We start from the raw sequence: 15725 nt of genomic DNA on the forward strand, positions 1-15725 counted from the left end.
TGGGGCGTCTGCATGGATGATTTTGTGTACAATCGTGCAGATCTCAAATGCAATGCGTTCCTTAAGAGGAAGCCAGCGTAGTTGCTCTCTTAGGGGTTTAGCACTTTCATATTTAGTTTTTCCAAATATGAGTCTGGCGGCAATTTGGAGTTTTTTTATAGTCTGTTCTTTGCAGCCCGTGTACAGTGCGTTACAGTAGTCCAGATGGCTTATTACCATTGACTGTATCAGGGTACGGAAGATGTATCTCGGGAAGAAAGGTTTTACTCTTTAAAGTTTCCACATGGAGTGGAACATCTTTTTCGACGTGTTCTTCACGTGGGCATCGAGAGTGAGGTTACGATCAATAGTAACTCCAAGAATTCTCAGGTTTTGTGAGACAGGAAGAGAACAGTATGGTGTGATTATGGTGGTGAAGTTTTTTGTGTTATGTTGTGAGGTGAGTACAAGGCATTGTGTTTTTTCTGCGTTAATGATAATGTGCTATGCTCACATTAGCCCTCTCCTTAAGTCACTTCACTGGCTCCCTATCCGTTTCCGCATTCAATTCAAACTTCTCTTATTGACCTATAAGTGCATTCACTCTGACACTCCCCAGTACCTCTCCACTCTTGTCTCTCTCTACGCCCCCCCCCCCCCCCACTCGGGTACTCCGTTCTGTAGATAAATCTCTCTTATCTATCCCCTTCTCCTCTACTGTAATTCCAGACTCTGTTCCTTTTATCTTGCTGCACCTCACGCCTGGAATAAACTTCCCGAGCCTGTACATCTAGCCCCGTGTTTGGCCATCTTCAAGTCCAAACTTAAAGCCCACCTCTTTACCACTGCTTTTGACTCCTAACCACTACTCACTGGCCCTGTCCTTTTATCCTCACCTCTTTATTCCCTTACCCTTAATTGTTCTGTCTATTTAACTGTCTTATCTAGATTGTAAGCTCTTTGAGCAGGGACTGTCTTTTTGTTTATGGTGTACAGCGCTGTGTATGCCTTGTAGCGCTATAGAAATGATAAGTAGTAGTAGTAGTAGATTTAGTATTTATGCTGAATGTCCAGTTTTGAACTTGTTTGTTCACCCTGAGTGGGAAGGAGGCTAGGAATCGGGACCCTGGGGAGCAGAATATAGGCTTCCTAACCTACGTCCACCTGGGTTTCCCATGGTTGAGGACCAATCCTGTTAGAACTATTTTTGTATTGCAATGTGCTGTGACATCCTGGTGGAATACTGTGTGGAACCTTCTGGCTGGCAGAGGACCCCCTACCCCTTATAGTATCCTTTTCCAGGATTATATCAGTAGAAGAATGTTTCCTTTTCCACTAGAATAATTTAGGTTTATATCTGGTCTAGTCCTTCAAGCTGATACTTATTTTCTATAGCATAATATCTGTTTGCAAATCATGGTTACATAAACCTCCAGTTTCACAATGCTTCCATCCCCTAGCCAGCATTTTATGCAAATGGTTACTTTGTAGTCCCCAACATTACATAAAATCAGAATGGAAAAAAAGAGAATGTAAACAGATTTTTATTGTTCCTATCTGGCATGTGACATCCTGCAGTAACTGCCTTTTGTAAGACTGAGAAGTCTGTTTGCTTTTCTTGGATTCCCCATCCTCCAGCACTGAGACACATGCCAGCAATCACCATCCATCATGTGAATCTCCAGTGAGGCTGAGAAGCAAAGGACCATGGCAGTGACCAGAATTCAGATGTGTAAAGCTTTGTAACATAAACAGCACAGACCTGCAGCCAAGGAAACGGCAAATACATTGGAGATCAGCTGCCATCTCTGCCAAAGGCATTAACTTGTAGCCCACACAGCTTCAGGGTCTAAAAGGGATCCTTGCATTTCAGAAGAAGGAAAGATGTTAACTTATCTACTAAGATTCTTGCAAAAGGCCTTTGATATTGTAACTTTTTATCTGTTCTCCCAGGTTCTTGCTTTTCAGCTCTGGGAAAGGTTAGTGATTTAATCTTTCTTTTTAATACAAATGGTAAGTGACAGCAGATACTTGATCTGTACTGATGCATTTAACAGAACATCAAATCGGTATTTCAGAGAGCATCTGAAAGGCAAGCATGTGGCTACTGTGCAGATGGAAAGTGAATCCACAAAGTGTCTTTCTAACAGGGCCGGCAAGGGGGGGGGGGGATGTAAACAGAGCAACTTGCCTGGGCCCCCAGGCTCAAAGGGGTCCTAGGTTCAACTGAAACTGGAAGAGATACATCCTTCCATAGGAGCCAACTTTTCAAAATTATTGGGGGTGCTAAGCCCAGTGGAAATAACTCTTCCTTGGACACACACAATGAATTTTCTCAATACTGGGTGTGCTCAAGCACCCACAACACCTACAGAGTCGGCTCCTATGCATCCTTCTGATGGGCTTTGGGACTTCCTGGTATATTTCTGCCCTGCACCCTACCTTCTCACCAATTTGTAGTATTGGTAAATCCCTATATTTCCATGGGGTTCTGTCTACGAATGGAAATGTTTTGCATATGCAATGACAGGTGTGAACCTCACTGGTAATCAAGCGTATGTGGGGACTAATTGCCATTACTGGACCCCAGGTAGAGAGCAGGCAATGAGGGAAGGTTAAAAAAAATGACAGAAAGTAGGAATTTAGAACTCTGGAATGGATGGGTCACAACCTTCCTCTTACAGATCTGAATTCTTAATCCTAGATAACACTGAAAGAATAGGACACAAGACTCAGATATTATAAAGGAAAGCCAGGGTCGCTTTACTCATACTACCCCTCTCCTCAAGTCGCTTCACTGGCTCCCTATCCGTTTTCGCATCCTGTTCAAACTTTTTCTACTAACCTATAAATGTACTCACTCTGCTGCTCCCCAGTATCTCTCCACACTCGTCCTTCCCTACACCCCTTCCCGTGCACTCCGCTCCATGGATAAATCCTTCTTATCTGTTCCCTTCTCCACTACTGCCAACTCCAGACTTCACGCCTTCTGTCTCGCTGCACCCTACGCCTGGAATAAACTTCCTGAGCCCCTATGTCTTGCCCCATCTTTGGCCACCTTTAAATCTAGACTGAAAGCCCACCTCTTTAACATTGCTTTTGACTCGTAACCACTTGTAACCACTCGCCTCCACCTACCCTCCTCTCCTCCTTCCTGTACACATTAATTGATTTGATTTGCTTACTTTATTTTTTGTCTATTAGATTGTAAGCTCTTTGAGCAGGGACTGTCTTTCTTCTATGTTTGTGCAGCGCTGCGTACGCCTTGTAGCGCTATAGAAATGCTAAATAGTAGTAGTAGTAGTAGAAAAGCTGGTTTGTTAGAAATATTGGCAACAGTAAGCTTATTATCGTGTAGCAGTAAAACAGTGTCAGTCAGTCACATGCAGAATTACCCCAAATGATGTTAAAGTACTGAGTTTTTTTTAAGTACCTGTCAAGGTGGAGTAAAGATAACACACACTTGCACCTAGTCCTGAATTATTAGGACACCTAACACCTTAGGCGCTATAAAACAAAAGAGTGAAGTGCAGCCTGACCAATGGAAAAGGTTCCCCCACACTCGCAAACTTAGGAACTGAAGTCAGGGAGGTGATGAAGGAAGCAGGCAGCTAATCTGGGATGGCAGACACTCTCTCTTTCTCCAGATGGTCGGTCAGCAGCAGGTGGTGAGCAGGTAAGCTCTCCCAGCCAGGCAAGCAGGTGATCCCACAGATTAATGAGCGTTCATCGTGTGGCTGGCTCGGGCCAGCTGATAGCAGCTGTCACGTGAAATGCCCAAGATAACAGCCAACTAGCTATTATGCTTATGGAAGAGGTTCCTACAGGGCCGTGCCGATGCGGTAAGCCGGGTAAGTGCTGCAGGGGGCGGTCATCCTTGACATCAGAAGACGGTGGAACACTGAGCGAACCAATGGAAGGCTAGAGACGTCGGGACTGGGAGTGCCGCCTCCTTCACTGACGCTGCGCTGCCGGAGGAAGGTAAATTTAAAAGAAAAAAAAAAGGAAAGGGATCTTGGGGGGGAGAAGAGGGCGGGCAGTTCCTACATGAGAGCGGGAGGGCAGGGGAGAGAGGAGCATAGATGGGAGGGCAGGGTTCATGGAAGGGAGAGAGGGGAATTGCTTGATCGGGATGAATGGCGGGGGCAGGGGACAGATGGGCATGGATGGGTGGGAGGGTAGGGCTCATGGAGAGAGGGGAATCGCTGCCTTGGAGCCAGGCAGGGGCAGGGGCGGGGGCACCAACTGGTAGTCTGCAGGGGGGCGCCAGAGACCCTTGGCACGGCCCTGGGTTCCTATACCCTTTCCTCTGGTTTGGTGCCATACTGACTAGAATAACAGTCTGATGTTTTCCAGTATTGTGTCTTCAGGGGACCAAATAACTGATTTCTTCTGAGCATGAAGTCCCCCAGTTCTGTAAACAGGGTTGTAGTATGGAGTGTTGCCACGATTTGGGTTTCTGCCAGGTACTTGTGACCTGGCTTGGCCACTGTTTGGAAAACAGGATACTGGGCTAGATGGACCTCTGGTCTGACCCAGTATGGCTACTCTTATGTTCTTATGTACTGAAAGTTACTTTGCCTTGCTCAAGCCTTGATGTGTCAACAATGTGCCTGAGGTCTGCGAACAAGCATCTGCATAGGAACTGGCACTGGCCTAAGTCTGTCACAAGAAAGTCAGGTTCATAGTGTTACACAGTACCATTTGCAGGGCCTGTTTGTCCCAACAAGTAAGCATTGGAGACAGATTTATTTATTTATTTTATTTGTTACATTTGTACCCCACATTTTCCCACCTATTTGCAGGCTCAATGTGGCTTACATGGTTAAGTTGAGGTAGGATGGGTAGGGACCACATGAAGGAACGTGGTGGGACCATAAAGGGGATTGCAAGAACAGATGAGATTGTTTGGTGATCAGTACGGACTGTGGTGTTATAGTGTCATGGAGTTCAGGTATTCAAATTGGGTCGGTAGGGTAAGCCTTTTGAAACAGGTGGGTTTTTAGTTTTTTCCTGAATTGGGGGTGGTCGTACGTGGTTTTCACGGTTTTTGGTAGTGCGTTCCATAGTTGTGTGCTGATATAGGAAAAACTGGATGCGTAGGTTGATTTGTATTTTAGTCCTTTGCAGCTTGGGTGGTTGAGGTTTAGCGATAACAAAAAAAGAAGGGAAAAAGCAAAATGTCTACCTATAATCTCAAAAATAATTTTGCCAAACTTTATCAGTGAGGAGAGATTAAGAGCCCTGTTTACTAAACCTTGTTATTAGGAAGGGTATGGAGTCCAGGTGTGCGGATGTTATAATGCCGTTGTATCGCTCCATGGTGCGACCGCACCTGGAGTATTGTGTTCAGTACTGGTCTCCGTATCTCAAAAAAGATATAGTAGAATTGGAAAAGGTACAGCAAAGGGCGACGAAAATGATAGTGGGGATGGGACGACTTTCCTATGAAGAGAGGCTGAGAAGGCTAGGGCTTTTTAGCTTGGAGAAGAGACGGCTGAGGGGAGATATGATAGAAGTGTATAAAATAATGAGTGGAATGGATCGGGTGGCTGTGAAGCGACTGTTCACGCTATCCAAAAATACTAGGACTAGAGGGCATGAGTTGAAGCTACAGTGTGGTAAATTTAAAACGAATCGGAGAAAATTTTTCTTCACCCAACGTGTAATTAGACTCTGGAATTCGTTGCCGGAGAACGTGGTACGGGCGGTTAGCTTGACGGAGTTTAAAAAGGGGTTAGATAGATTCCTAAAGGACAAGTCCATAGACCGCTATTAAATGGACTTGGAAAAATTCCGCATTTTTAGGTATAACTTGTCTGGAATGTTTTTACGTTTGGGGAGCGTGCCAGGTGCCCTTGACCTGGATTGGCCACTGTCGGTGACAGGATGCTGGGCTAGATGGACCTTTGGTCTTTCCCAGTATGGCACTACTTATGTACTTATGTTGTTAGAGACGCATTAACGTTTTTAGCGCACGCTAATCATTACCACTTGCTAACCATGTAGATGCCTATAATATTCCTATGGGCATCTACATGGTTAGCACATGCTAAAAATGCTAGTACACCTTAGTAAACACAGCTCTAAATCAGAATATAATCCAGTTGAAGATCCAGACTGATTCTAAACAAAACACTTGTACTACATGGAGCAGCCTTCTCATGCTGCGGTACACCAAAAGCATAGAAAACACAAAATATCAGAGTCCTGTAGTAGATGACATGCCGAATTCCAAAAACACTCAAGGTTATCAATAGAAATCAAACAAAATAAAACATGGAAAAGAAAATAAGATGATACCTTTTTTATTGGACATAACTTAATACATTTCTAGCTTTCGAAGGTTGCCCTTCTTCCTCAGATCGGAAATAAGCTGACAGTGTATATAAGTGAAAACATTCAAGCATTACTATGACAGTCTGACAGGGTGGGAGGATGGAGGTGGGTAGGAGGTATGCATGGGGACATCAAAGCATATCATTGATATTCTAACAGGATGGGTGTGGATAGGTGAGGGGTGGGGTGATCAACAGAGACATACAGCTTTATGGTTTATAATGGGCTAGGAACCCCAGATCCTTGTTAAGTCCTTTCTTTTGGGTGTTAAAATATTCAATCATTCTGACTTCAAAGGTCTTATGTTCTTGTATGGTTCCTAGCCCAGCTAGCACATTTGCTTATTTCCGATCTGAGGAAGAAGGGCAACCTTCGAAAGCTAATCAAGAAATGTATTAAGTTATGTCCAATAAAAAAGGTATCATCTTATTTTCTTTTCCATGTTTTATTTTGTTTGATTTCTATTGATTACCTTAAGAGTGGACTAACACGGCTACCACACTCCTTAACAAATAAGAGATAATCAAACATGTGATACTCAGTGCAAAAGAGTGGATAACCCCACCCCACTCCACCCCATCTCGCTGCTGGACTGCTACTTGCATCTTAGTAATGGTGAATTCATATTTAAATTGCTAATGGAATAGGAATATGTAACCTAAAATCCCTTAAGATTGCTAGTTATATGCTGCTGTGCTACTTTTTTTCTTTATTTTTGTAGGTTTTCCTCAAGGACCTAAAAGAACTATATAACTAAGAGCTCATTATTAGCTAATGAAGAATTCCCCTTCCATATTAAATTTCGTACCTAGGCCCCTAAGTATATCCATTAAAAGGCAGAGTTGTTTTCTTTGTTTTCTGATGATATTTTACTCTCCCTTGATTTATGCAGAGCTGATGTATACAGTGGAGCTTGCTGGTGGACTTGGTGCTATCCTGCTGCTTCTTATCTGCTTGGTGACCATCTACAAATGCTACAAGATCGAAATTATGCTCTTCTACAGGAATCATTTTGGAGCAGAGGAACTGGACAGTGGTAAGGCAATGTCTTTCTAAAAGTAGGGGCCCAATATTGTCCCACAGTGGTTCCCGCATTAATAGGAGAAAGTATTTTTTCATTCCAAGAATAGTTAAGCTCTGGACCTCATTGCCAGAGGATGTGGTAACAGTGGTTAGTGACTCTGGGTTTAAAAAAGGATTAGACAAGTTCCTGGAGGAAAAGTCCATAGTCTGTTATTGAGATGGACATGGGGAAGCCACTGCTTGTCCTGGGATTGTTAACATGATTGTTACTAATGATTGGGTTTCTGCCAGGTACTTGTGACCTGGATTGGCCACTTCGGAAACAGGATAATGGACTAGATGGATCATTGGTCTGATCTAGCATGTCTATTCTTATCTTAATTTAAACCTTGGCACCAATGCTCAAGTTAATAGGTATATTTAGCATCACTATGTAATACAGGCTTATTAGGGGGTTTAAGTTGGGCTGGAGTGGGCTTCAGTGGCAAATCCAATAATTTGGAAGTAAAGGCCAGGACCGGGCAGACTTCTTAAGTCTGTTTCCCGAAAATAGCAAAGACAGAACATGATTAAATATGGATATCATATGCTATATATGCGAGTGCTGTGTGTCTCGTAGTGGAGGTGGAAGACATTTTAAGGTTGAAATTAGCAATATAGTAACATAGTAGATGACGGCAGAAAAAGACCTGCACGGTCCATCCAGTCTGCCCAACAAGATAACTCATATGTGCTACTTTTTGTGTATACCTTACCTTGATTTGTACCTGTCCTTTTCAGGGCACAGACCGTATAAGTCTGGCCAGCACTATCCCCACCTCCCAACCACCAGCCCCGCCTCCCACCACCGGCTCTGGCACAGACCGTATAAGTCTGCCCAGCACTATCCCCGCCTCCTAACCACCAGCCCCGCCTCCGACCACCGGCTCTGGCACAAACCGTATAAGTCTGCCCAGCACTATCCCCGCCTCCAAACCATCAGTCCCGCCTCCCACCACCGGCTCTGGCACAGACCGTATAAGTCTGCCCAGCACCATCCCCGCCTCCAAACCATCAGTCCCGCCTCCCACCACCGGCTCTGGCACAGACCGTATAAGTCTGCACTGCCTCCCGATCTCGACTAAGCTCCTGAGGATCCATTCCTTCTGCACAGGATTCCTTTATTAGCAATATGGTTGGATTGTTGGTTTATTGGTTTAATCATGTATTTATAATGAATGTGACTATTCTACAGCCAGAATAATAAGCCTTGTTGAGCAGACTGGATGGACTATGCAGGTCTTGATCTGTCATCTTTTCCTACGTCTGTATATGTCACTTATCAGTTTAATGGCTCAATATGGCCCATAAACTGAGTTCCTGGTATTGCCTTTTCACCTCATTAACACGACCCCTGTTTAGTGAGTTAAATGGCACAATATTTAACCATTTCATTTTTCAAAATATATGGATAGGGAAGTTGCACATTCATTGTTCTCCAGCAAACACAATTTGTCCTGGATATTAGCCAAGAAAGCATGTAAACAGTTTCAGGTACTAGCTGTATGAGTCATTTCTTTCAGTTTTCTGCCATTGGCTGGTACACATTGGCTGGTACACATCCAAAACTTTACATATATCAGCATGAGGTGCTAAGGGTGTTCCAACGACTGGGCCTATTGCTAAACACATAGCAATGGATTTCAGCCACTCTGGTCCTGATTTTATAACAGGGTGTCTATCAGGCTTTTTTCCAAAAGAGAAGGACGCCCATCTTTCGACACAAATCGCAAGATGGGCGTACTTCTCACAGGGTCGCCCAATTCAGCATAATCAAAAGGCAATTTTGGGCGTCCTCAACTGCTTTCAGTTGCGGGGACGACCACAGTTCATGGGGGCATGTCGGAGGCATAGCGAAGGTGGGACTGGGGCATGCCTAACACATAGGCGTCCTCGACCGAAAATGGAAAAAAATGTGCCCTAAATGACCAGATGACCCAGAGGGAATCGGGGATGACCTCCCCTTAATCCCCCAGTGGTCACTAACCCCCTCCCACCCTCAAAAAAAATGTTTTTAATATTTTTTCCAGCATCTATGCCAGCCTCAAATGTCATACCCAGCTCCCTGACAGCAGTATGCAGGTCCCTGGAGCAGTTTTAGTGGGTGCAGTGCACTTCAGGCAGGCAGACCCAGGCCCATCCCCCCTACCTGTTACACTTGTGGTGGTAAATGTCAGCCCTCCAAAACCCACCCAAAACCCACTGTACCCACATGTAGGTGCCCCCTTCACCTCTTAGGGCTATGGTAGTGGTGTACAGTTGTGGGGAGTGGGGTTGGGGGGCTCAGCACACAAGGTAAGGGAGCTATGCACCTGGGAGCAATTTCTGAAGTCTACTGCAGTGCTCCCTAGGGTGCCCGGTTGGTGTCTTGGCATGTCAGGGGGACCAGTGCACTACGAATGCTGGCTCCTCCCATGACCAAAGGGCTTGGATTTGGTCATTTCTAAGATGGGCGTCATTAGTTTCCATTATCGCTGAAAATCAGAAACGACCAAGTCTAAGGATGACCATCTCTAAAGACAACCTAAATGTCAAGATTTGGGTGTCCCCGACCATATTATCGAAATGAAAGATGGACGCCCATCTTGTTTCAATAATACAGGTTTCCTCACCCCTTCACCGGGACGTCCTGCGAGGATGTGCTCAGGAAAACTTGGCACCCCTTTCGATTATGCCCCTCCATGTGTCTGAAAAAAAGTGTTTTATAGAAAGATGTACCTTTTGAAAATGGACACCCAGAACCATCCCCAATATTGAGCAGACGCCAATGCACATATTTACACCTGTTCCATGCATGAAAAACAGATATCTATCACAACTGTACCATCAGCTCCACCCAAACAACAGCTCAGGAGCTTCTTCACATAATTTTCTAACTGCATTTTGTAAAAGGCCTTTTCACGTCAGTTTGTAAAAACAGCTTTAAACATGAAAAACTTTCATAAAGTTACCCCTTCCCCCTGCCTGATTAACTTACCCATAAATTTTAGAGCACAGAAATAGTAGGCCTAACTCTATACAGATAAGTTAGTCAACCATATCCATCATGCTAACTTATATGGATATCGCCTGTAAATATTCCAATAATATTCCTATATTGTGAATATAAGCCTTCCTCTTACGGAGGGTAAAGGCCATAGAGCTGGTGTAAAAAAACTGTGTATAAATTATAATGCTCTCTAATTAATGCACATAACTTGGTTCCCCCCCCCCCCCCCTCCTAACACCACCCATGCATACCCCTACCTTTAAATTGCGTACAGTCATATAAACCAGCTCATGGCTAGAATACTGACCTATATGCGCATCTGTGCATTCTTGGTATTTTCTTTATAAATGTACCTCTTTTCTGTGCAAATACTGGCAAATGCGAACAAACAAACCCTTATAGAACTGCCCCAAGAATGTACAAATGTATGAGCAATTTCAGATCATTCTTGAACCATGCAAATTTCAGCTGGGTTTAGTTTCAGCAAGTTTATCATATTTCTCTAGAATCACAGTCAAATTTGTAAGGTTTATCTCTGTGGATTGGGAGAGTGTGTGATGCAGATTCCTTCTCCCTAAAGAGCTGATGTTGTTCTGTCCTTGCAAAGCAGAACATCACTATGAGAAGACTCAGAACTCTTGAGCTAAAATCTTCTTTAATGCAGTAATCAAACAAGGAAAAATAACTGACAGTTCAGATGTGCTGGACAAGAGTTTTTGCTTTGCAAACTTGGGAGTCTGTTCTCAGCCATCTCTCTCCATGCAAAAGAGGTTGGGAACATTTCAGCAACATGCTGAGAAGTAATGCTATTTATACTTTTACACTGATGACATCTTGACAGAGTCACAGCAGTTTGAAGGAATTATACAACAAGATAAAGTATAAGCAGTTTCACTTCACAGAGGAGATATGCTGCAGACTAACTCTTACAGACCCAGTAGAGAGAGAAAGGGGGCAACTTGCCCAGCAAGCTTAGAGAACATGGCAAGCCAATAGAAAGGGTCCCATAAGACACAGGGAACTGGACATGTGCTTTGAAAAAGCCTATTACAGGGAACTGCAGGATTACAGGATTTGTAGTCTCATTGTATAATCTGCAAATGGGGGGCAAAACAGATTTTAATAAGCCTTGCTCAGTCCGTCCCATCACTACTACTTATCATATTTATAGCGCTATTAGATGTATGCAATGCTGAACACAAACCCCGAAGAGACAGACCCTGCAGTCTATTTAATAAAGACAAACAAGGGATTGAAAAGTTACATTTATTAAGAGACTGATTAAAACAACATGGATATTGAAGAAGTGGATAAGAGTTAAAAGCAGCCTGAAAAAGGTAGATTTGAATAGGGCCAGCGATGGAGCAAGACTCCTGACTCAAAGACTATTCCAGGCATTGAGTGCAGTGAAATGGAAGGAACAGAGTCTGGATTTGGCAGTGAAGGAGATGGGTACAGATAAGAATGGGGTTACCGGGGAAGATGTAGAGAGAGGTAAGACAGGAGAGGTACTGAGGAGCTGCAGAGTGAAGGCACTAGTACATAAGTAATGCCACACTGGGAAAAGACCAAGGGTCCATTGAGCCCAGCATCCTGTCCACAACAGTGGCCAATCCAGTCAGTATGAGGAGTTTGTACTGTATGTGAAAATGGATAGGGAGCCAATGAAGTGACTTGAAGACAGGAGTTATATGGGTCTAGTAACACTGATCATGGAAGATACATCATACAGCTGAATTTTGAACAGATTGAAGGGGAGAGAGATGATTTAGTGGGAGGCCTATGAGAAGCAAGTTGCAGTAGTCTAATTGAGAGCCAATCAGAGTGTGGACAGTGTGTTCAGAAAGGAAGGGGTGATTTAAGAGAGCAGGAAATTGTTCCGTGCGGGCAGCCATTAATATTTAGCGGTGTTTTATCAGGCAGGGCTGCTGAATATGGGCTCTGACCAGCCAGATGGTAAGTAGGCTGGAGAAGGCCGTTCTAGAGGCATTTCAGGGAGGAGCTGGTAGCTATGAGGTTCAGGATCCTAGTGATTTCCTGGCACTGCAGTGTTCATGTTTGCTCAGTTTTTAGTGGCTGCATCGTAGCACCTTATTCTGCCTTCCTGCCTATATTTTTCTGACATCAGCACTTCGTAGTAGCAATGAGATGAATAACTTTTCATTGTCTAATTTCCCAGTTTTTTCTATGCTTTCTGTGAACTAGCTCAATTGTGATCCTCTGTCATGGGCTGTAACTATCAGTCTCTCATCCTTACATTTCGATTCACATCATCTTGACCTTTCATGTGCCGCACTATGATCACATATGGGCTTCTGGAGTAACTTTTTCCCACAATATTTACAAGGTAACAATATCATAAATGATGGCATATGAAGACCTGTTTGGATGATCAGTCTGCCCAACAATTTGGTCACAGCATAGCTTAATCATACACTGTTATGTGAAGCAAAAATACAAAACAATGTGCCATTATATCCGTCCCCCATCCCACACAATAGCAGGTAAAGTTAAGGTTCTTTTCCAGAATTAAGTTATAAATGTAAATGGACTGTAGAAGTCTCTGTACGATGCCATCTTTGTGCTTCACCGAGCCTGCCGTTAAATCACTAGCCTGCAGTTCAGCCTGTTAATCCTCGCCCCTTTGTATGTTGATACTTTTCAAATATTTAATCTGCATTTGCCACTTGTTTTTCCTCCGTTGCTGGTTCAGTTTTTTAAAAGCAATTTTTCTCTTGTTTTGCAAACTCCGTTGCTTCTTTCCCTGCCTCCACTGATGGATTCCCACTCATTCCTTCAGTTTGTCAGAATACCTATTACATGTTTAAGAGTGGAAACTGACTCTGGTCGTTTCCTTTCAAATTTCAGCACTTTTTGCATATTTGGCACTGTTTATACTCTCTATGTATAATCCGTATCTGTGAGGCCCTGTCCTCCCTCAAGGTCTTGCAATGTACGTGGATTCTTATTTCTTTATTTATAAAACTTTACAGACCATTCAAAGCAGTTTACAAAAAAATTATTATAATAATTTAAATAACAAACAGCTCCATGTTAGACAGATTTTAGAAAGGATGTTCAAAGCAGAAATTAGATGTCCATATCGGGACACCTGACGTTCTGCTTATATTTTAGAACTGGATCTGCTGACGTAAAGTCTATTCTAAAATACAGGGGAAATGGACCTCTGAGCGCTTGCTGTCAGCAGCAGGAATGTCCATTTGAGAAATAGAAGTCTGAAGTATGGACAGGAAAAAGCAAGCGAGAAATGCGTCGGATATCTGGGTTGTAGCAACATAGCGGTCATTATTTCCCAAGCTCTCACAGAACCTGGTGGGTTCTTAACATGGTCCAGCTGTCTCGACTCCTGATAACTGCAGCTCCTTAGTGTGGCTGTACAGGCCTGCACCCCCCCCCCCCCAACAGTTCTGATCTGATGACCCGAAAGTTCCAAGCCTCCCCCTGCAGGTCAACGTTCTTGGGAGCTGAGCCTCCCGTGCCTTTGTAATTTCATTTCTCTTTGGAATTGGGAGCGTTATAAGTAGGGCATATACTGGGCCACTCCCTGCATTTATCATACAGGCTTTGCACTTACCCTGCCTTATGTTTTGCCGATAATACAGGGCAATTGCAAACTCTTACTGCTCTTGGCGAACAGAACCCCCAGGTCTAAACACCAGTGTCCATCTTTTAGGCATAGGAACATAAGAGTTTCCATACTGGGTCAGAGCAAGGGTCTGTCTTACCCAGTACCCTGTTTCCAATAGTTGCAAGTTCAGGTCACAAGTACTTGGCAGAGTTCCAAAAACTACTTAATCCCAAGGATAAGCAGCAGCTTCACACAGGTCTACCTTAACGATTTATGGACTTTTCCTCCAGGAATTCATCTAAACCCAGCTACATTAACTAACTGCTTTTACCACATGCTCCAGGAACAAGTTCCAGAACTTAACTACACATTGAATGAAAAAATATTTGCTCCTGTTTCTTTTTAACGTGCTACTATGTAACTTCATGGAGTGTCCCCTAGTCGTTGTACTTTTTCATAAACAATCAATTCACATTTACTTGTTCTACTCCATTCAGGATTTTATAGACCTCTGTCATGTGTTCTTCAGTTGTCTCTTCTCCAAACTGAAGAGCCCTAACCTCTTTAGCCTGTCTTCATATAAGAGTCGTTCCATCTGTGAGGGAGTGGGTTCCTATAGGATCACTCCCTCACTGAGACTGAGGCACCTTAGGGTAGAGGTAGAGTTAACATCTGCTGAGTCAGAGAGGCAGAGCTCAAGCAAAAAGGTGGTTGAACGCCCTGAGCTAGAACACATCAAGGAGGCCCCCAGGCAAGAGGTGTCTGTGGGAGTAGTGAGACAGGCCCAAGTCAAGAAGTTTCTAGGGAGCAGCCCTGAGAGAGGACCTCCCAGCAACAACACACAGAGAGAGAAAAGGCTGCAATACCTGAGGGAAGAGGAGTAGCCTGAGCCTAAGAGTTTCCTTAGAGTGGGAAAATGTGGTTGTCCAGAGCCTCCAGGAGTTGATTATACAAGGACAGAAGACTGCCAAAGTAGGAGAGAACCTTGCAGGATATTCCACAAGTATTTGGGCCTGGCTACAAGTCATCCCCATGAAGAGAACTGACTTGGACTATATTGTGAGCAAGTGAGAGAGAGAGAAAGAGTTTAACAAATAAACTGGGGACAATCTATTAAATATTTTCAACACAAAACAGTCAAGCTTAAATTAAATTCCAGCCTGTACAGGAACCAGTGTAAAGAAAACAGGGTCGGAGTTACTCCATCAAACTTTTTCTCATAAAAGATAAGTTTAGCAGCTGTATTTTGAAGGATCTGGAGCTTGGCACGTAATTTGACTGTAATAATAGTAATTTGACCTAGTACTTTGAACAACACTGCTGGGCAAGTTGCTTAACCCTCCATTGCCCCAGGTACAAAATAAGTACCTGTATATAATATGTAAACTGCTTTGTTTGTAATCACAGAAAGGTGGAATATCCAATCCCATCCCCTTTCCCTGATTATATCACATTGCAGAGCTGAGGGTGGCTCTAATTCACTGCAGTGCAGTCTCCAGACGTAGGAATAACTTTAGAGTTCTGTGATCCTGTTTGAATGATGTCTTAATTGTTTTCTTTATTTATTTCAATTTAAGCTGTCTTTAGACAGAAGACCCCAAATTAAGATGGACATTTTCAGATGTTTTAAAGAGTGTAAAGATGAAAAACTGTGTTTGAAATTTGCCCCCTTTGCTCAGAGAGAGCAGAATAATACACAGGTGTTCACAGGGTGATGCAAATTGTCCCTTGGGATAGAAGGGGTGGGGGTTACATCTGAAGAGGGAT

At 43.6% G+C, this 15725-nt stretch overlaps 1 protein-coding gene across 1 annotated transcript in view; it reads left to right on the forward strand.

The window, feature by feature from the left end:
• The window catches only part of IL1RAPL1 (interleukin 1 receptor accessory protein like 1), a 455782-nt gene that overhangs the window by 427230 nt on the left and 12827 nt on the right, over positions 1-15725 (forward strand). The window contains exon 8 of the mRNA XM_030202535.1: positions 7211-7354. Coding sequence (XP_030058395.1) covers positions 7211-7354 — 144 coding nt within the window. The remainder of the gene's footprint in view (positions 1-7210; positions 7355-15725) is intronic.

Source organism: Microcaecilia unicolor, chromosome 4, assembly GCF_901765095.1.
Source record: "Microcaecilia unicolor chromosome 4, aMicUni1.1, whole genome shotgun sequence".
NCBI classification, from domain to species: Eukaryota; Metazoa; Chordata; class Amphibia; order Gymnophiona; family Siphonopidae; genus Microcaecilia; species Microcaecilia unicolor.